Here is a 23,277-nt window from a genome sequence, read left to right as displayed (position 1 = left end):
CGGAGCAGCGTGTCGTACATGCACTGCGCCTGCGCCTGAATGGGCTGCTGGCTGCTGCTGACGCCAACCGGCCTGGCAGCAGTGGCAGGAACCGAATCATTCTCGCGGAATCGCAGCATGGACCATATGGTCACTTGTGCCAGCCATGTCTCCTTTTTTTTTTCCCTCGTTTTTTTACTAGTACTACCACTTGACCGTTCGCTTGCTTCCGTCCGTCCAGGAGTATCTCCGCTGCAGCCGGCCTCGGTATCATCGAACCAACCGACCGAGCCGTTCGACAGCCACGCCCGCGCCCCTTGCCACCCTGCGTCCGTCCGTGCGTGCGTGTCTCTTTTGCCTCGCATCGCTCGAAGCATATAATGCACATATGCTCCGCGGCGGAAGGGGAGCGGGGACGGCACCGCGACCGCGACCCGCGCGCTTGTCGCCTCGCGCTCGCGTCCCGTCCGTCGTCGCGTACGTGCGTGCGTGCGTGATAGCTGCTGCCGCCGCCGTGCCGCTCGTCGCGAGCCCGAGAGAAACGTACGCAATCTTGGCGTGGCGCGCTGCGCCGAAGTGGCCGAACAGCGTAGCGGGTGTCGCGGTGCGTCAGAGAGAGAGAGAGAGAGCCGGGCTGGCCGCGTGGGAGAGCGGGCTATGGCACGTACGCGGCGCGCTAGGGGGCGGCGTGGCAGACTCGGGAAGGACCTGGCCGGCCATTTGCCCAACGCTTTTGCGCGATGAAAATGGGATCCAGCTTTGTTTTGTTTTTACTCCGCCCAAAAGGAAAAAGGTGATCAGGAGTTCAACGCTCCCTCACTCTGTAAGCAAAGAACACTCCCGAGCCGTCGAGAAAACGGGAGGAGAAACATCGACTACTCGTGCAAAAGAGAGAGATGGCGACGTAATAAAGCGGGAGAGTGTTTACATCGGTGATTGGATATCCATTTTCTTACGTATTTATTAAAAAATTAAAATATTTAGTAACATAGACTAACATAAGATATATGACTTTATTTTTTGGCTTATATTTACACTTATAAACCAAAATTTAAATTTTCAACCATAACTTTAAATTGATTTTGAGTTTTTTTATCGTAAGTTTATTTTTCAGTCTTAACTTTTTAATATCTAATAATGCATATATAAAAGCTTATTCATAAATTATTTTTTATTTATAAATATATCATTTGACTTTTTTTTTTCATAAAACACGCCCTCGCTCCGTAAATGTATTTGATTTTGCATGTTATAAAAACAACAAATTTAAGCGTAAAGGTGTGTATTCCATTTTAATTTATATTTTAATTATAATTTATTGCAGTCAAATGAGCCTACATGTTTATAAAATGTTAGTCCTTATTATCATTTTTTTCAAAATATTTTGTTAGGTGACATGTGCTTAAAAGTATAGTAAGAAATAAGCGAGGGTCCCGAGGGATGAAAACCATCGCCTCATAAATCTGGGGCCAACGCAGCGAGCCGAGTGGCATCCAGCAGTGAGTTGCGCAGCACACTGGTGGCTGTGGCGATTCCTCCCTCCTCTCGCCTCGCCGCCAACCTGAGGCTGAGATCGCGCGACCCAACCCCCCACCCCACCCTCTCGCCTCGCCACCACCCGCATCTCCATCTCCAGCTTGGCGGTGTTGGTGTTGGAGGCGGCAGCGGCAGACGGCGGCCTCATCGATGGCGTCCAGGATGGCGCTCCGCCCGCACGACGTCACCCTCTGCCTGTCCCCTCCCCTCGCCGCCAGGCGCCGCCAGCGACGCGCCGCCGCCGGGGTCAGGGTCTACGCCGTCGCCTCCGGGACCGTCTCCACCAAGTAAGCCACACACACACACTCTCTCTCTCTCTCTCTCTCTCTTTCTCTCCTCGTTGTGGAGCTCGTCGCCATGTTTAGGATTGGTTTCGGTGGGTTGGGTTGGGTTCGATGCGTCGGTTGCTCTGCGCGCCGCCTCGCCGCCGTGTCGTCGGGATGCCGGTGCGCCTGTCCCCGGATTGGGGCGTTGCAGCATGCATGCGTGCGCCTTGCTGCTGCTCTCCCCCCTCCACGCTCGAAATGTTCGATCAGGATTCGGTCTTTCCGTCTCATCCTCTTCGCCTTCTCCCCGTTCCGCCTCGCCGGCTTCCGCAATGGTGTCAGGATCGTCAGATTCATCCTTTCCTGTGTCGCTCTCTCCGTTGAGGCGGCGCATGGCCGGCGCATCTCGCCGCCGCCTCAGATCAGGCGCAAAGATTGCAGCTTTGCTGTTCAATCCTCCTTCCACAGGTCGGTTTCACTGTATAGAGTGTGGCCTGCTCCACGGCTCCTCCGTTGCATTCCATTGCAAGCGAGGTTTCCCATTCATTTTGACGCCGTATTTCATCGGCACTAAATTCGCTGGGACCTTCGAGCTTGCACTCTGGAACGGAGCCATACCCGCCTTTAATGTAGAACTGTACTGCACAAGGAAAATCGGTGGTACACAGTATCGATTTCAAGAACATGTAATCTTGGGGAGTTGGAGGGGCCTTCGCTGGGGTGTCCAACAAGAAGGGTGTTCCTTTCGTTGTCAGCCCGATTTGGTTTGGCCGGTGGTCCCCATCATGGTGATGTTCACAGTGCCATGGAATTAAATTTCAGTTTGTTCTTCGCTTGTGACATTGGAGTTGGACTCCTAGGTAGATGCTTTATTGCAGGCTTGCAGCTGGCCGAATGTTGCTGACCTGTTTAGTTGACGGGTTGACAGAGTCATTAAATACAATATGGCATTGGAAGGAGGTTGGTTGTGTTGTTTCCTTGGAGCGGCATTGAGGGCCTATTCGGTTTGGAGAAATTTCAATTTATAGTAATAAGAAAAATTCGAGGAGTAGTAATGCATGTCTACGTCAATATATATGTTTTTTTCCGAGAGGTTTAAGTGAATGAAACTTTTCCTACGTTTTCATATTTTACTTTGACTTTCCTATATTTTATTTCTACAAACCGATGGCTTCTATAGGAATCCAATCAATTGTTTTTCCTCCAAACCTAATAGACCCTGAAATGGAATCATGGCAACACATCCATGTGTCCATGCTGGCCTGGAATTCTTGATTCTTAAGTATGCCTTCCATTCTTTGATACAGTATATTTACAACCTGATACTTGGGAGTTGGGAAATCAGATTATTTTCAGAGAATGTCGATATCACAGTTACTGCTTAAACCTTACGGAAGTTACATTTTTCTAGTTACTTCCTGCCTCGTCTTTTGGCTGTTTAGAAGCATGAGTGAAATAATTTATTAGCAATTAAAAAATAATTTGTTGGTAAATAGTTTTTATATACATGTTCTTTGCGATCTAAAAGCAAAGACTAGAATATAAACTACGATAAGATCACAAAATCAACTTCAAATTTACGTTTTAAAATTTAAATTTTAGTTTATAAGTATAAGCATAAACAAAAATGGGGCCTCCAGTTTTTACTTAGTTAGACTGGTATGAATGCTAGGTGGCAGATTTGACTGCACCTCGTATTTCTATTTATGCACACATGCAGCAAAATAGTGTTGCCCACTAAACATGCCGCCCATGCTCAGCTACAGTGGTTTGCAGAACTTCCAGACTAAAACATTCAGGAGAGGACGTCCTTGCTGAACATCAGGATTTCTTTAGCCCAGTACATTAATACGATCAGTATGGGGAGATCCTCGCATCATAATTTATACAACATGGCATGTGACTGTAGTGTGGACAAGGTCAATCATACGGAATATTAGCTAGTAGTACTAACCTAATTGCATTTATGCTTGTCTACCTGATGAACTCAAGAGAGGCCTACAAGTTAAAGCTTATGGTACACTTCACTTCAGTTGTTGTGCACAATTTGGGACGGAGGAAGTACTTCTCTTGTCAAAAGAGAAGTTCAACCATAACTGATTTAATTTTAACCTCAATGGGAAACTCATTAGAATGACCATCAAACTAGTACGACAAGTCTTCTTTTATCTTTTAACAAAATTGAATGGAAAGCTAGTACGACCAGTCACCATTCTAAGCATACCAGTATATTCTATAATAGTGTAATGTGTTGCATTAGATGCCTAAAGCTAGTGGTATATCATCATGTGTCTGGGAATTGCTGAAAGTTTGTTTAATTTTTCTACCAGGGTTGAGAGTAAGAAGCCATTTGCTCCTCCACGAGAGGTGCACGTCCAGGTTACACATTCCATGCCACCCCAGAAGATTGAAATATTCAAGTCTCTTGATGATTGGGCTAGAGATAATCTTTTGTCCCACCTTAAGCCGGTTGAGAAATGTTGGCAGCCACAGGATTTTCTTCCTGATCCAGCCTCAGAAGGGTTTCATGATGAAGTGAAAGAACTTAGAGAACGTGCCAAGGAAATTCCTGATGATTATTTTGTTTGTTTGGTTGGAGACATGATTACAGAGGAAGCTCTTCCTACATACCAGACTATGCTTAACACACTTGACGGTGTCCGAGATGAAACAGGTGCAAGCCCCACCGCTTGGGCTGTTTGGACAAGGGCATGGACTGCTGAGGAGAACAGGCATGGTGACCTCCTGAACAAATATCTCTACCTCACTGGTAGGGTTGACATGAGACAAATTGAGAAGACAATTCAGTATCTTATTGGCTCTGGAATGGTAACAGTTTTCTTCAATTTCTTTGCTAGCAATATTTCACTGGTCATTTTGAAATTGTCAATCATGAGTTTTTACCTCAAGAAATTGTATTTCTGACCTGTTAATGTTTGTTAACATGATATTTTTGAAAAAAATCTTTTGTTTTAATTCTGAGGATACTAATAGCTCACACCAACTACGGACTTTATGAGCAATTCTACCTGAGGCATTTTCAACTTGCTATTTTTTGTCTCATGTTGTTAGTTGTTTTCCTCTCTTCTGTTCACATTGGATTGTTTAAGCGGCAATTGAGCTGAGATTTAGCACTAAACATGCCTCTTTTGCTGCATTGTTTCCAGGACCCTAGGACAGAGAATAATCCTTATCTTGGATTCATCTACACCTCCTTCCAAGAGCGTGCAACCTTCATCTCGCATGGGAACACTGCTCGCCATGCCAAGGACTACGGTGACCTAAAACTTGCACAGATCTGCGGTATCATTGCCTCAGACGAGAAGCGGCATGAGACTGCGTACACCAAGATTGTTGAGAAGCTGTTCGAGATTGATCCCGATGGCACCGTGCTTGCTTTTGCTGACATGATGAAGAAGAAGATCTCAATGCCTGCCCACCTGATGTTCGATGGGGAGGACGATAAGCTCTTTGAGCACTTCTCCATGGTAGCACAGAGGCTTGGTGTTTACACTGCCAAGGACTACGCCGATATCCTTGAGTTCCTCGTTGGCAGGTGGAAGATATCTGACCTGACTGGCCTCTCGAGCGAGGGAAATAAGGCGCAAGACTACCTTTGCACCCTTGCTGCTAGGATCAGAAGGCTGGATGAGAGGGCACAAGGGAGGGCCAAGAAAGCTGGAACAATGCCTTTCAGCTGGGTATATGGTAGGGAAGTTCAACTCTGAGCATCAGGCGCCATTGCCACTGCTGCAAGCTCCAGTGTTGCTACTGTCTGCCATGCTTGTCCAGACACATCTTGAGAACAAGATCAGTTGGCTCGCTGCATAGTTCTTCAGGGTTCGTCGGTATCTTTGCCTAGAGTGAGTGATAGGGGGATGTGCACCTGTGTTTTAGCTTTTCTTTTCTGTTTTTTTCATGTACAACTTCTGGCCGTGTGGATTGGACATGTACTGAACGTGAAGTCTGTCGTTGGCCGTGTCAATCTGCTGTGTCTAAACTGCTGTTGTTCAGGTCTGAAAATTTTGTGAAATTTGTCATGTCAGAAATAACTTAGTTTTCAACTGTAGTGTAGCTGTTCGTCTGCAGTGAATGACATCGTACAACTGATAATCTTCAACTGTTTAATGCAACTATCTCTCCTGCAATAAGTAGCATACGATTCAGAGATCAATTAACTTGGTGATATTTTGTTATCTGCAAGAATCAGCTGTTGCTGTCATTCTGTGAATCGAGATGTGGCTCAACGCATGCCATTGTTAGTGCATTTCACAGGTCGACAGGGCCGTGGAGAAGAGAATATCCCATTAAATTTGTGCATGCGAATTATGTCACTTATGTTCCTGTACAGATGGTTAATATACGAAATTCTCTACCAAGATATATGCTCAGGAAATGAAAAGATATATATGCTCGCCTGTTGAGATTCCTCTCTTCTTATAGCAACCATATGTACTGTTCAACTTGGGAGTACATGAAATTGCTTCTGACCATCCAATCTTCCATTTACAACTCAGCATTTGAATTGAACTTACTTTCATTGCTTGCCACTCATTTACTTTCTGTTCTTAGATCAAGAATTGCCTGATTTTGTTCCAAGCAAATGGCTGAGAAAATTTCTCTGAATAAATGGAAATATCTGAAAATGGTGATATGTCAAGATTTCATCACCAAACTTCTGCGAGCAGCCTGATTTTGTATTCCATTATCTTGTCGTATGAGAATCTGACTAGTTCTTAGATAACTTCTTTAGCAACTGCGTCTGACAAATGGGCCTACGAGGCAGTTGTTCCTGGCCCCACCTGTCAGATATATGCCAGAAAGGAGCAATTCCATTGCCACTAAAGCTGAGTGAGAGTGTGCTAGTGTGCTACTACTGTTCAGGACGAATGCTGACACACAGCACGCAAGAAATATGCTTGCTTCACTTCAAGCTCCTAATTGACAAAAAAAAAATTCCATTTGCCACCTGAAAGGCAGTAAAGCATAACGCCAAGTTGCAGGGAGTAATGCAACTGCATTGCAATTCTGCTGCTTCATTATTCAGTGGAGGCAGATTGATCAGAGTAAATTGAGCTCTCCATGGAACAAAGAACTGATTAGACATTGAGATGGATTTGGAACATTTCTTTTCATCTTAGTGGACTGACAGGAACAAGGCATGCAAGCTCAGATGTTGCAAGTTACATAGCAATGGCTTTCTGTGCGTCAGCAAATTGGTTCTACGAGCAAATAGATGGATCATGGTCATGCATGTATGTGTACTATGCGGGGATTAATTCCCTGATCCTCTCTGAAGATAAGGTGAGTGGGAATAAGTGGACATCGCTCTTTGCTTTACTAATTATATTCTCATCTCTGAAAAAGAAAATACAGAGAGATGGAGAATGCACGTTACAGTGGTTTCTGAATCGTCCATCTTAGGTAATTAGAATTGATGCAGAGAAAAGAGCTCTGCTTTTTCTCTGATCTTTGCGTACACCTGCAGATGCGATTATGCTAATCCGCTTGTGCTTTGGGTGTAATCTGTGTTCTCTCAATGCATGTGGGCAATTATTTTACGGTGTCATGTTGCATATAATTAATGATTCTATTTACTAGTGAAGTTACATAATCACTAAACAAATCATTGGCATTGCCGGATTTGGTTATCCATGTAAGGTAGTGTGCATCAGGAGAGTGGCAGAAATAGTGAACTTTGAACTTTTGAAGAGAAAGCAGTGGAGATATAGCAGGAAGCTTTGCTACATATAGAAATGCAACGGTAATCAGTCAACTTGTTAATCTATTAGGATCATATTGTACCACGCATATCCCAAGGTTTTGATTAATTACTCAAAATGGAAGATCAAGAGAATATATGCAACAAATGGTACTGTATTTCTACTGGTGGATATAATTCAAATGGTTTGATGTTTTTTCCTCTTATATAGCCCTTTATCCCAGGTAAATTAAACCCACGGATGAATAGACGATGACAGTTCTATTACAGAAGCGTAATACTGCACTTAACATTATTTTCTGTCTCATGTCATGCGTATGCAACTTTACCGACAAAGCTAATTCGTGTCAACAAGAAGAGGAAAATACGGTATGCAAAGGTATATATTCCAAATCGCTCTCCAAGCCAACTTATGATCTATCTAAAACAATTCCCAAAATCTTGTTCTCCCTTTTTATCTCCTTTTTGCTTCAATATCGATCACAAATACTACGTACAACCTCCATCTCACAATAAACGAATTTCTTAGGTTTTTGATAGAATTTTTTACTCTTCGTCTTATTTGCAATTTTTTATAATTAATATTCTTGTTTTTATTATATGATAAAATATGGATAGTACTTTACATGCGACTAATTTTTTTAATTTTTTAATAAATATTTTAAATAAGACGGATGGTTAAACGCTTGACAAAGAAAACTTATAAATTTGTTTATTTTGGGACGGAATGGTACATATGCAGAGCAGTGTAGCAGTCGCACTGAAAAAAAGAAAACAATAATTTGGACAACATGCATTGAAGCATAGTAGCAGAATAAACCACTGTGCACATTATTATTATTTTGTGCTGATAGATCGATATATGCTCTCTCTCTCTCTCTCTGTTACTGTAGTTGGGGTTAATCCAGGAGATGCTAGTCGACCTAGCTAGCTCGCTAGGGTTGCAGCAATATTGACATGAACACCTGATGTTGAAGCTAAATTCAGTAGCATCATGCTGGCATTTCATACTCCATAACATCATTATTCCTCTTAGCCAGACGCCGTTGATTATCCATCCAGTTACGCCAGCTTATGGACATGTGCTAATAAGATTAATGAAGCTGAAGATCTTATGCTGATTAAGTTGATCAAGATCTATATTAATTGTGTTGAAATCAAAATTACTGCGTCTAGCTACTTCCACAGAGATGATGATGCATGGCTGAAAACTAAGTCTGCACATTGGACACTCTGAAACCGGAGAATTAATTTAGACGTTAGTTAAGACATTCAAGTCACACCCACACATAGTACTGAGAAAAAAGAGTCAGCCGAAAATACTTTAATTTTTAGTTAACTGAAATCTAGCAATTCCCTTGTCCGTATATACATCAGACACCTTAAACACTGAACACTCTGAAACCGAAAGCTAGTGAAATCACTTGGCTTTTCACACACACCTGACGACCTGAACAAACAATGCAATCCTTCGCTTGGATGGCCACTAATTGCAGTCTCCATCTCTTTTTTCTCTCACGTCCAAGCAAAGCAAATCTCTCTCTGTGCACGCGCGCGTGCATGCATGCATGCAAGATTTCAAATAATCCAAACCGATCGAAACGAACGAAAAGCGCGCGAACGAGATCCCGTTAACCAAGCCGTCCGGCCGGCGCGTCATCTTCAACCCCCCACTAACACTAGCTCACCACCATGTCACCCGAATCAAAATTACCAAGCTAAATTAATCAAGGTAGCCATGGCCAATCCATTATTCGGCCCTCCCTGTCCGTTCGTTCGGATTCGACGGCCACGATCCACTACGGTCCAGCAATGGGACGTCGTAGCTCGCGCCCGCTATAAAGCCCAGCTCGCACTGCAGCCATGAACTCATCCACAGCGATCGATCATTTGGGTAAAGCTAGGATAGTTAGTTGGTTCTTGAATTGGTTGCGAGTAAATTTTGCTAGATAGAGCGAGCGAGCTAGATCAGGTCGCCGGCGCCGGAGAAGATGATAGGGTGGGGGGACGTGTACAAGGTGGTGGCGGCGACGGTGCCGCTGTACTTCGCGCTGTTCCTGGGGTACGGGTCGGTGAGGTGGTGGCGCATATTCACGAGGGAGCAGTGCGACGCCGTGAACCGGCTCGTCGCCTTCTTCGCGCTGCCCTTCTTCACCTTCGAGTTCACGCTGCACACGGACCCGTTCGAGGTGAACTACCGCGCCGTCGCCGCCGACGTGATATCCAAGGCGGTGATCGTCGCCGTCATCGGCGTGTGGGCGCGGTTCATGAGCAAGGGCGGCTGCGCCGTCAGCTGGTCCATCACCAGCTTCTCCCTGTCCACGCTGACCAACTCGCTCGTCGTCGGCGTGCCCATGGCGCGCGCCATGTACGGCGAGTGGGCGCAGCAGCTCGTCGTCCAGCTCTCCGTCTTCCAGGCCATCGTCTGGCTCACGCTCCTCCTCTTCGTCCTCGAGGTCAGGAAGGCCGCCATCGGCATGTACGTCGACGCCGCCGCCGATCCGGCCAAGGTCGACGTCGAGGCCACCGCCTCCGCCGCGGCGGTCACCGAGAAGGCCGAATTGCCCGTCACGCCGGTGAGTGGCGCCGGCGCCGGCGGCAAGCCGTCGCTGTGGGCGCTGGTGAAAGTGGTGGCGCACAAGCTGGCGCGCAACCCCAACACGTACGCCAGCTTCGTGGGCATCACCTGGGCCTGCGTCGCCAACAGGTACACACATGACACTAGGGCCCACTTGTCAATGAGACCAGTGCCTATGTCGAGTGGAAGTCTAAAAACTCTTTATATATACAAGACAAATGATATCAAAATTTATAGGATACTAAAATATAATAGTTCAAATGTATTCTTTCGTAACATACACCCCCAATCTTTTTTGCTTTTATTTTTTGCTTATAAGCCAAAATTTGGATTTTTAATCTTAAATTGGACTTTATTTTTTAAGGGGTTTTTTACCGATGTTTATTTTTCAGCCTCGGCTTTAATATAACTTTAATGAATTTGTTCTTAACGATCTAAAAGAAAATGCTAAAAAATAAACTATAAAAACTCAAAATCAACTTCAAATTTAAGCTTTAATATTTCAATTTAACTTATAAACATAAGAATAAGTAAAAATATGGGATCTATGCATATGGTAAGCCCATTCGCACCGTAGAGAGATTGGTTCTTGCGGTCTACCCAGGTATGGCAATAAGCCAAGATCCTTTGGTCCTTTTATAACCTTATTTAGCCATTAAAATTTTTAGCTCAAAAATTTATAAAATTTCACCATATCCTATTTAATTATAACCCTCAAATTTCACAAGAAAAAAAAAATAGCCCATTACCACCCTGAATCTACCTAGGTTGAATGGAATGAATGGTCGAATTGTCGATACCATGTGACAAATGTGTGGTGGTTAGCTGCCCTTCCTACGTGGAGATCACCTGACGTGACAGTAGATGCACGTATTAGCTAAGCATGCACAAGAGGCTAATGCTATTGCTAACTCCACAAAGGTCATAGATTATTATATATTGACAGTATAATCAGCTGATGACGAGCTTAATTTGCATAATTAATACTCTCCGTTTTCGGCTATCTACGTTTGACCATGGTCTCATTCAAAAATTTACATGATAATTATCTATTTCACTATGATTTATTTTATCACTAAAAAATCAAATATAATTTATATATTAACAAAAAAATTACACAATATAATAGTACATATGAAATTCAACCGTGTTTAAAATAAAAAAAACTGAGTATACGACAGATGTGATGAAATTTTAATGTTCTAAATTGCAGATTGCACATCGCGTTGCCGAGCGCCTTCGAGGGGTCGGTGCTGATCATGTCAAAGTCAGGCACAGGAATGGCCATGTTCAGCATGGGTACGTATCAAAGAAGAGTCTTTTTCCAATCATCATCGTACCACTATTTTATATAAAATTTGGCAAGTACGATACCAAATTCTATATAGAAAACAATGATACCTCTTGATACCTACTTAAGAATGGAAAAATTGCTCATCAAAATAAACACAAGTTTGCAAACTTCTTTTTTGTGAAGTACAATTCGATATTGGTATTAAATCAGGTTTACAAAGCTAATTAGCTAGCTGTCTACCTTGCAAGTTAATTAATAATTCATGGATTCTACCCTGCTGTGTAGTGTCTAGTATTATTATGAACCGTTGATTAGCTAAACAATGGCAATCCCCATCGTTTCGCTTTTTAGAGGAATAAGCGAAAACATGTTTTTATAAACGAAAAATAATTTACAAATAAAACTTTTATATGCGTGTCCATAGTGACTCAAAAGCGAAATATGTAAATAAATCATAATAAAAAAATCATAAAAACAAGTTCTAAAATTTAAATTTTGGCTTATAAGCCGTTATAGCTGTGAAAGGATAGAGCTCTCTATTGCAAAAAATGTACTAGTGACCTCCCCTTTTTTGAATGACTTTCTCCATTACCTACTTATTCTAATAATTCGTATCTAGTGCTCCAGCGAGTAATACAATATTCGACTAGATAATTACCACCCAAAGAACACACTAAGAATCCTATACCAAATAAAAAAATTTAAACCAACATTATCTTTGAGGAACCGTTCAAATTAAATGCATAAATGGTGTGAATACGTTGCATGCGCTTGAAATAAAAAAATAGCTCCATCTTCTGATCTAAAACATGTGTGGCTCTATAGGTGTGTGTGTGTCAGTTGTTACAATTTAAATTTCTAAAGCTTGATTTTGGAATTCCTTCGGGATTTTTCTACCGTACTTTCTTTTTAATACCTATACTAATATAAACATTGCTAGCCGCCACCACCACCAACTCCTTGTTTTTTTAATCTATACTCTATTTTTAAAAGAAAAAATAATTATGGATTCTATTTATTAACCGTTCCCACTAACTAAACTTATTATAAGAAGAAAAGAACTGGGAGATTAACATACCCATATGTCAATAATAAATATATGTAACAATTAAAATATGACACATACAAAAATAATGTTAATATCATGTTATGATATTTTTTTTAAATTAAATCATGTCACAATGCACGGGCAATGGGCTAGTAAACATTTAAGTCACTGAGAATGTAAATATAATATCTTTAACTATAAATTATATTTCTATCATTGATTCATGGTTTGATGTATTATCTATAATTATGGGGGCCTAATTTAATTTTGTTATTGAGTTAATGAATAAATTTCGGATGGAGCTTATACGTACATACATGTGTGGGGTGCAGGATTGTTCATGGCGCAGCAGGAGAAGATCATCGCGTGCGGGCCGAGCTTCGCGGCGCTGGGGCTGGTGCTCAAGTTCGCGCTCGGCCCCGCCGCCATGGCCATCGGCTCCATCGCCGTCGGCCTCCGCGGCGACGTCCTCCGCGTCGCCATCATACAGGCAAAACACCTCTCGTCTCTCTCTTCTCTCGGATCGCATATACACATCTCTAGCTCCATTTATTTTCAGACTCATATTTTTTTTCTTCCGCTTATTCTTAGTAGATTTTATAATTATTTTTTATAATATTTTATTTTTAAGTCTTAGATCGCTAAGAACATCTATATAAAAGATTTATTTATTTGTAAATATGTGTATTTATATATATATTTTTTTTGCAAATATGACTTTTTTTTGAAAAGCCAAAAGATCACCTCCTTTGTTGGTTAAATTCTACGCGCATGCACGCATCTCCCTTTCAGAGATGACTAGCCAAATTGCTTTACATATAGCGTGTATAATTAATATAGTTCAGGCATATTGCGCACGGGAGGTTAAATGGTCGAGCCTGCTCATTATTTTTCTCAAAATACTGCTACACATGTAGTTAGGGTTTTTTTCATCGTTTTTTCCTATAATTTATTCTTAAGAGGTACTCCCAAATTATAGTTTTTTTACAGTGTCTGTAATGCAAAATTGTGCACATTATAATTTTGTCATGATATATAATGAAGAACTATAAAATTAATATCATGCAAAAGTTAAAATCCAATTTTTTGATACATAGCAATAAACATATAAATTATTGTTTTGCAACTACGTATAGTCGATGCTGTGCTGATGCCAATCTATAAGCGTTTCATAGGGCATGCAACTTAAACCATTTGATTTACCACTTTACAATCAAATTTTGAAACTTACTTTTGACAAAAAAAAATAACTCCTCTAGCTGAAGATTCCAACTTAACTTTCCATTTCACCACTGCTTGATACAGAAATGCAAATACAACCAGTGCTTTTAGCCTTTGCTGGATTCCTTTCTGTGTTTATATATATATATTAACCGAACCTCTAAATGACAACAAAGTCATCTACCATGATTGCATTTCACCGACATTAGATCCTTCAACATCAGAATATTGTCACAGGAGCCGCCCAAAGTTTTTTTCTCTAGACATGTCAGATGCCACACACATAGTGCAGCACTAATCAATGGAAACAAAAGGAATTGCTAGCTTAGGTACAGAGCTAGCAATGTCGAGAGAACCCGACGTGAAAACTACGCGTTCCGCAGCTACTCCTACGTGAGATTTTAGCATATTTTGTCAGCATGGCTTCAGCACCACATACACTAACCCTTGACCACTTTGTGATTTAAAGCCTTCAAGGCTAATGTTGCTTGCAGAGCCACAAACATGAACCCTAGTGCATAAAAAAAAGGAAGGCAAAGCATACACACTATAGGCGCAGTAGCAGATTAATCAATAAACGATGTTGCGTAGTCGGTGTGCAAGTGCACTTTCCAAACGACAGAACTGAATTCCTGATCTGTATTAACATAATGCTTTGAATTAAAGCATTCAGATAATAATGGGTAAAAAATATCGGTCAAGCAGTATATATACCAGGATTGAACCTCTGAACACTATCAGAAAACATGGAACACGAACTGGTATTGCCGTTATTGTCAGAGACACTCACCATCACTTTAGGTCAGTGTCATATCCATGGAGTAGACTGGTCTTCAATGAGGCGGTTCAGCTTCTGTTTTCATATAAAGAAGTGTTTGTCATTGTTGCATTGCCATATTTTGACTCCTTCCTGCCAAAGCCCAAGGATCGTTGAAATTGGTCTAGAGATCAGATATGCTTAAACTAAAGAAAGTTTTGCTCAAATAAAGTGCAGAATAAGCATGCACCTATGTGGAGGATCTGTTCTTGGCATGCTCTAGAGCCTGTCCCCACATGAATGTTGTCACCCGCTAAACAAAAGGACAAGTTAAAAACAGCAAGTCATTATAGACCACTCAACAGATGCTTATCGCATAATCAATCAAACTCAATTGTTAGTTAAACACCAGTACCGGTATAATAATATGTAAAGTATAACAATATAATCTTGTCCCAGGTTTAAAAACAATTAGTTGCTATTGTGGAGTCAGCACTTATCAGATGCACCAGGGAAGTCCTACTCATCATGTCAGCTAGTGCACATTTCACTGTGGAGATAGGTTAACCTCGTCTGAATCAACAGCAGTGGGCTTGCTTTCAATCGGTTTTCAGTAAAGTTACAATAAATTAAATGAAGCAAACAAATATTTGATGTGCATCACAGTTATAAAACTGAAAGAATAACTATCATCTTTGTTCCCAGACTAACATCCCTGTCATCCCTTAGTAATGGTCTATGCAGCCACTTCTGTTTCCGTGTATAAAATTTTAAAACATCGTAGAGGTTCTGCTTTGGGGTGACAGGGCGCTCCTGAATATTAAGGTAAACAATGTCTCAGGTTACAAAACAGGAGTTAACCGGGGGAAAGTTACTCTGAAAGTGGTCCTTGGAACAAGTGTGAAATGAATTCTTGTCTACAAGAATTTGTGGTCAAAAGAGGGAGAAATTTGGCCTCCACTGATCATCCAGATAGTTGAGTTCAAGATGATGTGAGGCTATCACCCTTATCTTTTCGTTTTTGCTTATGCTTATAAACCAAAATTAGAATTTTCAACCTTAAATTTAGAGTTGATTTTAGTTTTTTTTTCACCAAACTTTATTTTCCAGCCTTGGCTTTTAGATCGCTAAGAATACGTATATAAAACTTCTATTCATAAATTATTTTTCGTTTGTAAATATGTCGTTTGGCATTTTCACTTTTACGTGATGCTAGGGTTGTGTAGGTTTGATCTCAAACATCAAATATGTGTTCCTCTATACTTTATTTTAGGTATATTTCTCTATATTGCAATGTGTATTGTGATCCAAAGATTAAACTGTGTAAGAAACCATGTTTTCTGATTTGTTTTCTAAAATAATATTTTATATATACACACAATTTCTGTCGATATCTTTTATCAGCCTGAAATGAGGAAATTGTGGCTCATCTAACCTTCGTTTGAACATTTTTCTCAGGCAGCACTACCTCAATCCATCACATCATTCATATTTGCAAAAGAATACGGGTTGCATGCTGATGTGCTCAGTACTGCGTAAGTATTTTGAACTGACTACAAACTACACATTGTCAAAGACAAAATAGTTCCGCAGACAGTAATATCAAACCTTCTCATACCACTCTGTTGCTCAATTTTGCAGGGTAATTTTTGGAATGCTTGTCTCCCTACCATTGTTAGTTGGATTTTACATAGTTTTAGAGCTAATTAGGTAGAGAAAGAGACAATGATACACACGGAAAACACAGTTTTTCCCTGAAGCTTCCAAAAGATACATGCTGACAACAAATGTTGCAAAATACCTCCTGCCAACATGCCTCATTGCATAAAACTGTAATGGGAGTTATCGAGTGCTATGAATACTTTTAACACGTTATGTAACAAGAATGTATACTTATTCTGTTATTCAAAAGAATGTGTTACACTAATACTTCACTACAAGTCTGATCACCCTAGCCATTTCAGTGATAGTAGGCAGTAAAAATCAATATGTATCAAGGACAATATCAGAATCCAGAGAGGACTTATTTTTCTTTGGAGATGTACCATAGTCACAGGTAACTGTCAAACGATGTTAAAAAAGGGAGGGAAATGCCTGCAGTGTTACCTTAATATGCGTTTGACTAGATTGCCTAGCTCTTCACCACGGTCCTCCTGCACATGGTGCCCTGCCTGCAATATAAGTAATAACAACAGATAATTGCAATTAATGCAATGAAATGCAAAGTAATGAGAAAATTTAGGCGGCACACTGATTGCTAAACAAAGCACATGTGAGAATATTCCAATACAGGTGAGTAACCATGACAGAAATTCAAGCTAGCGGTGAGATATATTTAATGTTTTTTTTTGTTTTTAGTCTCTTCCTTTTTTGTGGAACAGGGTGGAATACAGGTGAGTAAGCATGAAAGAAATTCAAGCTAGCGGTGAGATATTTTAAATGAATTTTGTGGTGTCTCTTCTCTCTTTCTTTTTTTGGACAGGGTGGTTTTGATTTTTTTTCCCTGGTAAGGACAAGAGGGGGTGGGGTAAAGAAAGCAAACCATTGGCAGTTCTAATATATTGTGATTTAGGCTGCCACAAAAATCTTCAACCCCATCATAGTTCAGCCACCGATCTCTCAAGCCCCAACATACTGTTGTTTTCGTTTTCCATGAATCATTCGACAATATATTCCTCATAGATTCAATGTAAACCTGTAACAAAAATACCCAAGTTAGAACATATAAATTAAATGCTTCAAAAGGCCAAGTGATAGATAAGCAAGCTACCTTAAGGTCCTTTTTCATAGCCCTGCTGATTGCATTCAATGCAAAACCAGAAGAACCAGAGACAAGGTATGGCCTTCTGTATACCATTGCATCTTCCTCTTTCATCATGTATGGGCCACTACTTATCAAGGCCTTATCACTGGCTCGGAGAGGATCCTGAAGGAGTTCAAGAAGAATTTTCACTTCAAAGCACAAAACAAGAAGTTCACTTCACATTATGCCTGCTAACCTGGGAAAATATTTCACCCAACAAGAAGTTGCTGAAACACGCAAGGGTGGATGGAAGCTTCGCGTGTTTGTCTGTTATCTAAATATAAAAAACATTTCGTGATCAGTCTATGACTCTCAAGATATAACGAAGCTTTACAAGGCAGAATTGTGCACACCAAAATATCAGTGCTAAAATTATGTGCTACAAAGAAAAAAAACTCACCGATGGGTTAACTAATATCAGGTGGTTTAACTTGTCTTGATGTTCGTTAGCATATTTGACTACAATAGGAGCAAAGTACCCCTGCAAGTTGTATGTTTGCATATAAACATGGAGCGTAGAGATACAAAATAGGCATATTCACGATGGCTAATGAGAAGTACTTGAACAACAATGGAGAGTTTATCAGGAGCAATGACATTGATCAGCGACTCCAAGGACGACGTATATTCTGGAAAGTAAATAGTCTACATTACTATTTTAGTTGAATACTCATGTTTTGGAGAAATGGAAAACTATGTAGATAATTTTACCGTCAAGAGTATAGTCAAAACCATAATTGGGTTGAGGCTTATCTGAGAATCCAAAACCTGCAGGCACAAAGTAAGTTCTGTCTTGAAGTTAGATAAATATCTACACGCCTACTCCTAGGAGCTGAGAAACACATTAACTACAAAAAGCATGGTAAAGTTATTATATGCAAAATTAAGCAAATTATGACTTATGTTCTTGAGTATTAATGTAAAAATAAGATGATAGTTTCAAATATATTGATGACTTCACATTTTTCTGCCAACTCAATCGAATTGCATTTGTCAAGCATCAAACAATGTGTATACCACATTGGTAAAAAAATAATGTGCATAGCACTGCAACTCACCAAGCCAATCAAAAGCAATGGCATGATATTTGTCTGATACTATAGGTAGCACATTTCGATAAGAGTATGCCTGCAACCAAGGAAGTTCATGTGCAGATATTAAGAGATGGAAGACTTCCTTGCAGAAGAAAAATAGAGGCAAGAAAAAAAGTTAAACCCTTACCTGAGATGGGAATCCATGAATAAAAAGAACATAAGGATTTGAAGAACTCCCAACCTCCACACAAAACCACCTGCACCACAATAAAAAAGCACACGGGAAATAATTTTCTTTTTAGAACTAACATACTTATCCTAAAGGAGATCAATGACTTGAAAGTACAAGACTATATATTGTCACTTTTGATGTACCTGACACACTGATAACCACTTATATAGCTCAATTCACCTGAAAACATCATCTGAAGATTGCGACTTAGCTCCCATTGTGAGCCCAAATATGGGATCTTTTGCCTTCCCTTTGTTCCCATATACTGGATGAGCTTTCACCTGCAATGTAAGATTCAAATTTTCAACTAACACATGATGCAGCCAATTGGCACACCACAAAAATCAAATATTGGCACAATCCTGCATTCCTACCCTTATCTAGTGCATCATATTGCAATCGACAGATTCATGGTATAACTGGTATGCTTTCTAGTAAGGGTTTTTTTAGTGCAAAATTATGGTACATTAAGGTACATGTACCTAAAGATATCAAAATTTTACATTGAAAAATATGGTACCTTAAGATACATTTTCAAGGACGTTAAAAAAACTCTTCTAGTAAAGCCAGGGGAAAAGCCTTTTATCCAAAAAATTCGACAGGTTCATGATATCAAAGTGTTCATGGCAACAACAGTGTAGTATCATGCAAAACGCACAAGAAAAAAATCTAGTTATTCTCTTTAACTATGGCTTATGAAATAGCATATAAAACGGTGTACAATGATCAGAATGATGGGGGCATGCTAACACATGAAAACACCGGGAGATCGCGCTTTATACCATTCTCCCTTGAGCAAACCACTCGTCAGACTTGCTTGGCCCATCCGCGTACTTCCCTGCACCGATCCCCACAGAATAGGAACAAGTTAGCGAACATCCGAATTGAGGCCCAAAAATTTGCACCCTCCGATTCCCCAATGCCGAAACAAACCCTAACTCACCGCCACTGAACGAGAAGCCGTCTCCGATGGACTCAGGTGCATCAATCAAATAATAATCCTGCCAAAAAAACCCATCAAATCAAACACCAAATCCAAGCCACAAATCACAAGCGCTGGCGTGCGGCTGCGCGAGCGAGAGACCTCGTCATTGGGCCGGGCGGCGCGGCGCCAACGGGGGACCTTCTGGGGGCGGAGGGGCAGTGCGGCGGCGTGGAAGCGCGGCGCGGCGAGCGGCGGCGCCATGGGAGGTGGAGCCGTGGAGGATTGCCATGGGGGGGATCAAATTCTGCTTGGGTTTTGGAGGGGCGGAGAGCAGATAGGATTTGGTTGGTTGCTGTTCCTCCCGCCACAGCTCTTGCAAATCCCCCTGTGGGCCCCACCTGTCAGTGGCTGCCGTTCCTCCCTTCATGATTCGTATTTCGGTAAATTTTGATAAGTTTTTCCCAGTTTTTTTGTGCTGCGAAATGCAACCTTTTCTTTCTTTTTATTTTTGGAATAATTTTCAGCCATATTAATTCCAGCTGTGTACAGAGACGAAACCTCACATACATGCCAAAAATTGATCGATCTTTTATTTTTTTGAAAACTATAGTAATTACATCATCTTTGATTCTAATTTAGCTTAATCTGATGATGAGAGAGAGAAACAAATCTGTACATTGTCATTATGTATGGAGATCAAGAAGAAGCTCTGTATCTATCATCTAAGCAAATGCAGCAGCTACCTACTAGTCGTCCCGGCTCGTCGCCGGCGACGAGCCGGGCCATGTCACCCGGTGGTGGTCGCCGGCTAGGAGGGGTAGGGGTCGGTCCAGCACACGTCCTCCGCCGCGGCGGCCTTCCACCGCCTGTTGAATATCTGCAGCTCGGTGTACGAGCGCTGCCTCACCGCGAGCCGGTCGGTCGCGGCCTTGGTCGACGGCGCCGCCTTGCCGCCGCCGTCGCCGAGCGTGGGGATGCCGCGGTGGAGGACGTACTCGCTGTCGACGATGCCGACGTTGAGCCTCCGGTCCCCCCGCGCGCAGTAGCCGAGCTTGAAGTCGAGCCCCCACGCGTAGATGAGGTCGTTCTGGATCATGTGCCACGCGCACCGCCACGCCGCGCGCGAGAACACTGGCACCATCATCTCCACCCACCCCGTGCATGGCGGCCCCGTGCTGTTGCCGTCGCATCTCCCCCCACCTCTCGTCTTGTAGAATCTCCTGCTCCGATTCCACACGAAACCGTTTGAGCAAATCCCATCGCACGAAACAAAGAATTCCATGGCGTTCTTGAATCGATCGATTACCTGTGGACTTGACCTTTCCGGGAGCGGAGGGTGAGGCGGTGGTGGATCTGGGAGCGGCGGTCAAGCGCCGGCTGCGAGATCTCGAGGCCCTCGCGCTTGACGACCTTGAGGTAGCGGATGGGGTCGAAGCCGTCGACCTCGATGTCCTCGTCCCAGAGGAAGATGTAGTCGTAGTCGGCGACCATGTCCGGGTGCAGGAACCGCTTGCCGAACCACCACTTGGTCTGGTCGATCGCCGCGACGTGGATCGCGCGGTCCGACCACCGCAGGTCCCTCCACCCGTCCACCGCGCCGTCGTAGTGGAACAGCATCACCGTGAACCTGTCGCCGGGGAACTGCATGCGCGCCATTGTCGCCGACGACGAGTGAGCTCCAAGTGTAGCTGTAAGAAGGGATGAGAGGCTGAGGAGGCCATGGCGGCACCTTGGAGACAAGCTTGTCGACGACGGCCTTCTGCTTTATCCCGACGGGGATGGCGAGGAGGCTCTTCGCCGGCCGGCCGGCGACGCTCCGCCGTTCGGGGTTGCCGCCGAGCGACTCCATCTCGAAGTTGGACTTGTCCTGCACGATGCCCTTCGGCAATGGCTCGCTGCCTGATGGCCTGGACTGGTTCTGCAAACGAGCAATGGCTCCATCAGTTCGTTCCTACATGAACTCTCTCTCCCAGCACAAAGTTCAGGTTTTTGCATTGCAGGTTGATATATGTTCTCTCTGACCTCGCAGATGCTGCTGCCGGCGAGTTCTTCTCGCTCGCCGGCGCCGGAGAGTTCTTCTCGCTCGCCGGCGCCAGCGGCGCGCACCTCGCTCGCCGGAGCCCTCGTTTCCTCCTCGGTTACAACCATCGGGTGCAACTGAAGAATCGACAGGTTCTACAGATAAAAAAAGAAAAAGTCACCACCTTTCACATTTCATCAGAGAATCAATCGCCTATCTCTACTTGATGTGAACAAGAATCGAAGGCGCAAACCTCCTTGTGATCAAGCGTGACGATTGCACCGCCGACGAACACCAGCACGAAGAAGATGAGCGCCGCCGGCGGCGCGACGCCGGAGAACCGCTTGTGCGGCGAGTCATTCGAGGCTGGACCCTGAGGTAATCCGTCAGAAACAGAAGCAGCTTGTGAGCTCATCACCATCATCATCATCATACATGTGTTGCCAACTAAAATCGACTGTTTCAAGATTGAACAAGACTACATCCATGAAGCAATATCTAAATTGATTTGTCTTCCCAAACCAGTCTTGATCAGAGAGTAACATCTTCAGGTAGGAAATCAAGAACTGGGGGAGAAAGCAAAGGAATATTCCCTCAAAACCCAATCGAAGAAGGAAGTCTATCTAGGTCTAAAACTCACCCTGAATTCTACTGCAAGGGTGCCCTCAAAGCAAAGTAAACGTTCCACTAGGGTTAAAAACCCAGCAACCCAAACGTGCAGCTCAAGCTCCATAGCACCAAGAAAAGTAAACAATCCGAAGAATGTGCAGACACATATTTTGTTCAGAATTCAGAGTTAAACTGTTCCATTCAGAATTTCAGATTGACACAAACTCCATATAAAATACTAATGACATCCATCATTCATGCAAACATATCAGGATATTGATCAACACGTTGAACTGGCTATTGAATTAAAACAGGGGAACAATTCTGGTTCATTGAATAACTAGTTACTGAATGGATCACGTATCAAATCTAAACGGAGAAAGCAAATTGAAAACTGCAGGACCACAGGTGAGGAAAGTGAGATTCCGTCCGACAAGTGAGACCATAAAAATCCAACCTTTGAACACAATTCAGGAAATTCAGTTACCAAACGAACAGTGATACGATGTAAGCAGAGCAACTACTTGGGTATAACGGAAGCAGAACATCTACTCGAGAAGAAAATAAAAGGCCTATAAAAAAACTTCTAATCGAGAAAAATGAATTCAAAAATGAACTTTTGGAGGAAAACTGAAACCAAAAGCCATCATGCGCCCATCAATCATATAGAATTCGATCTCTTTTAGCAACTGCCTAAACTGACGAGAGCGAAGAACTAGCAGCAAAGATAGCAGAGCAGCGCAAATTCAGGGGAAGAACGTTACGACTTCCTAACAAAAAGATCGTAAACATAACAAAATTAACGCATCTCTATCGAAACCAAATCCAGCAACCGTAACGAAAAAAGATACGTCGAACACACCAAAGCTCTGAAAAAATTCAGATGAGAACGAGAGGCATAACAGAACAGAGAAGATCAAGAAGGCGCCGTACCATGGCGGCGAAGCAATCACGAACTCCCCAAGAACACACAACCGGGGCAGAAGATAATCATTCAGATGTATCGAGCTCTCAATCCAGACGGCGGCGCGACCACCGGAATCTCGCGACGGGAAGAGGAAGCCGGAGTTGGAGACGAAGAGGGAGTTGGGATTGGGAGTAATGGAGGGGTGTTTAGTGCTTTGGCCCCTCACGGCTTTTGGTTTGGTTCCACGCTAGTGCTGCGTTTTTTTTCAGAAAGAGCCCTAAATTTTCTCAGATTCAGTGACAGATCCATGGGTTTAAGGTTTGAAGGATTCAGAAGTTCAGATGGT

The 23,277-nt window shown here is 42.6% G+C and overlaps 4 protein-coding genes across 8 annotated transcripts; 2 read left to right on the top strand and 2 right to left on the bottom strand.

The window, feature by feature from the left end:
- The first annotated feature begins 1,556 nt into the window (after positions 1-1,556).
- On the top strand, positions 1,557-5,850 carry LOC102705120 (stearoyl-[acyl-carrier-protein] 9-desaturase 2, chloroplastic). Its single transcript, XM_006645176.3, has 3 exons — positions 1,557-1,802; positions 4,112-4,610; positions 4,949-5,850. Exons 1-3 carry the CDS (start codon positions 1,666-1,668, stop codon positions 5,507-5,509), a joined length of 1,197 nt encoding a protein of 398 aa, XP_006645239.1. The 5' UTR covers positions 1,557-1,665; the 3' UTR covers positions 5,510-5,850.
- Positions 5,851-9,390: 3,540 nt separating this feature from the next.
- LOC102704851 (probable auxin efflux carrier component 5a) lies at positions 9,391-16,324 on the top strand. The gene is made up of 5 exons (XM_040519991.1): positions 9,391-10,210; positions 11,295-11,380; positions 12,756-12,913; positions 15,860-15,936; positions 16,043-16,324. The coding sequence occupies exons 1-5, from the start codon at positions 9,495-9,497 to the stop codon at positions 16,113-16,115; spliced, it is 1,110 nt and encodes a 369-aa protein (XP_040375925.1). The 5' UTR covers positions 9,391-9,494; the 3' UTR covers positions 16,116-16,324.
- LOC102709620 (cis-3-alkyl-4-alkyloxetan-2-one decarboxylase) lies at positions 10,175-19,741 on the bottom strand. 5 transcript variants are annotated; one of them, XM_040519990.1, is made up of 16 exons: positions 19,555-19,741; positions 19,414-19,471; positions 19,253-19,308; positions 18,651-18,751; positions 18,426-18,495; positions 18,263-18,332; positions 17,916-17,972; positions 17,766-17,833; positions 17,605-17,685; positions 17,401-17,478; positions 17,172-17,327; positions 16,944-17,096; positions 16,508-16,572; positions 14,652-14,714; positions 14,435-14,554; positions 10,175-10,195 (listed from the first exon to the last, which is right to left on the bottom strand). In XM_040519990.1, the coding sequence occupies exons 1-14, from the start codon at positions 19,654-19,656 to the stop codon at positions 14,708-14,710; spliced, it is 1,122 nt and encodes a 373-aa protein (XP_040375924.1). In that variant the 5' UTR covers positions 19,657-19,741; the 3' UTR covers positions 10,175-10,195; positions 14,435-14,554; positions 14,652-14,707. The 5 variants fall into 5 exon arrangements, with proteins under 5 accessions (XP_040375924.1, XP_040375923.1, XP_015698734.1 ...); XM_040519989.1 differs by lacking the exon at positions 10,175-10,195 and adding an exon at positions 11,233-11,492; XM_015843248.2 differs by lacking the exon at positions 10,175-10,195 and adding an exon at positions 13,118-14,281.
- Positions 19,742-19,830: 89 nt separating this feature from the next.
- Positions 19,831-23,194, bottom strand: LOC102709336. The gene is made up of 6 exons (XM_015835277.2): positions 22,958-23,194; positions 21,669-21,788; positions 21,418-21,570; positions 21,125-21,313; positions 20,702-21,036; positions 19,831-20,615 (listed from the first exon to the last, which is right to left on the bottom strand). Exons 1-6 carry the CDS (start codon positions 22,958-22,960, stop codon positions 20,204-20,206), a joined length of 1,212 nt encoding a protein of 403 aa, XP_015690763.1. The 5' UTR covers positions 22,961-23,194; the 3' UTR covers positions 19,831-20,203.
- Positions 23,195-23,277: the final 83 nt, after the last annotated feature.

This window comes from Oryza brachyantha, chromosome 1 (assembly GCF_000231095.2).
Source record: "Oryza brachyantha chromosome 1, ObraRS2, whole genome shotgun sequence".
Lineage (NCBI taxonomy): Eukaryota > Viridiplantae > Streptophyta > Magnoliopsida > Poales > Poaceae > Oryza > Oryza brachyantha.
Note: the sequence above shows the minus strand (reverse complement) of the source record. Positions and strands in the feature narration are given on the sequence as shown.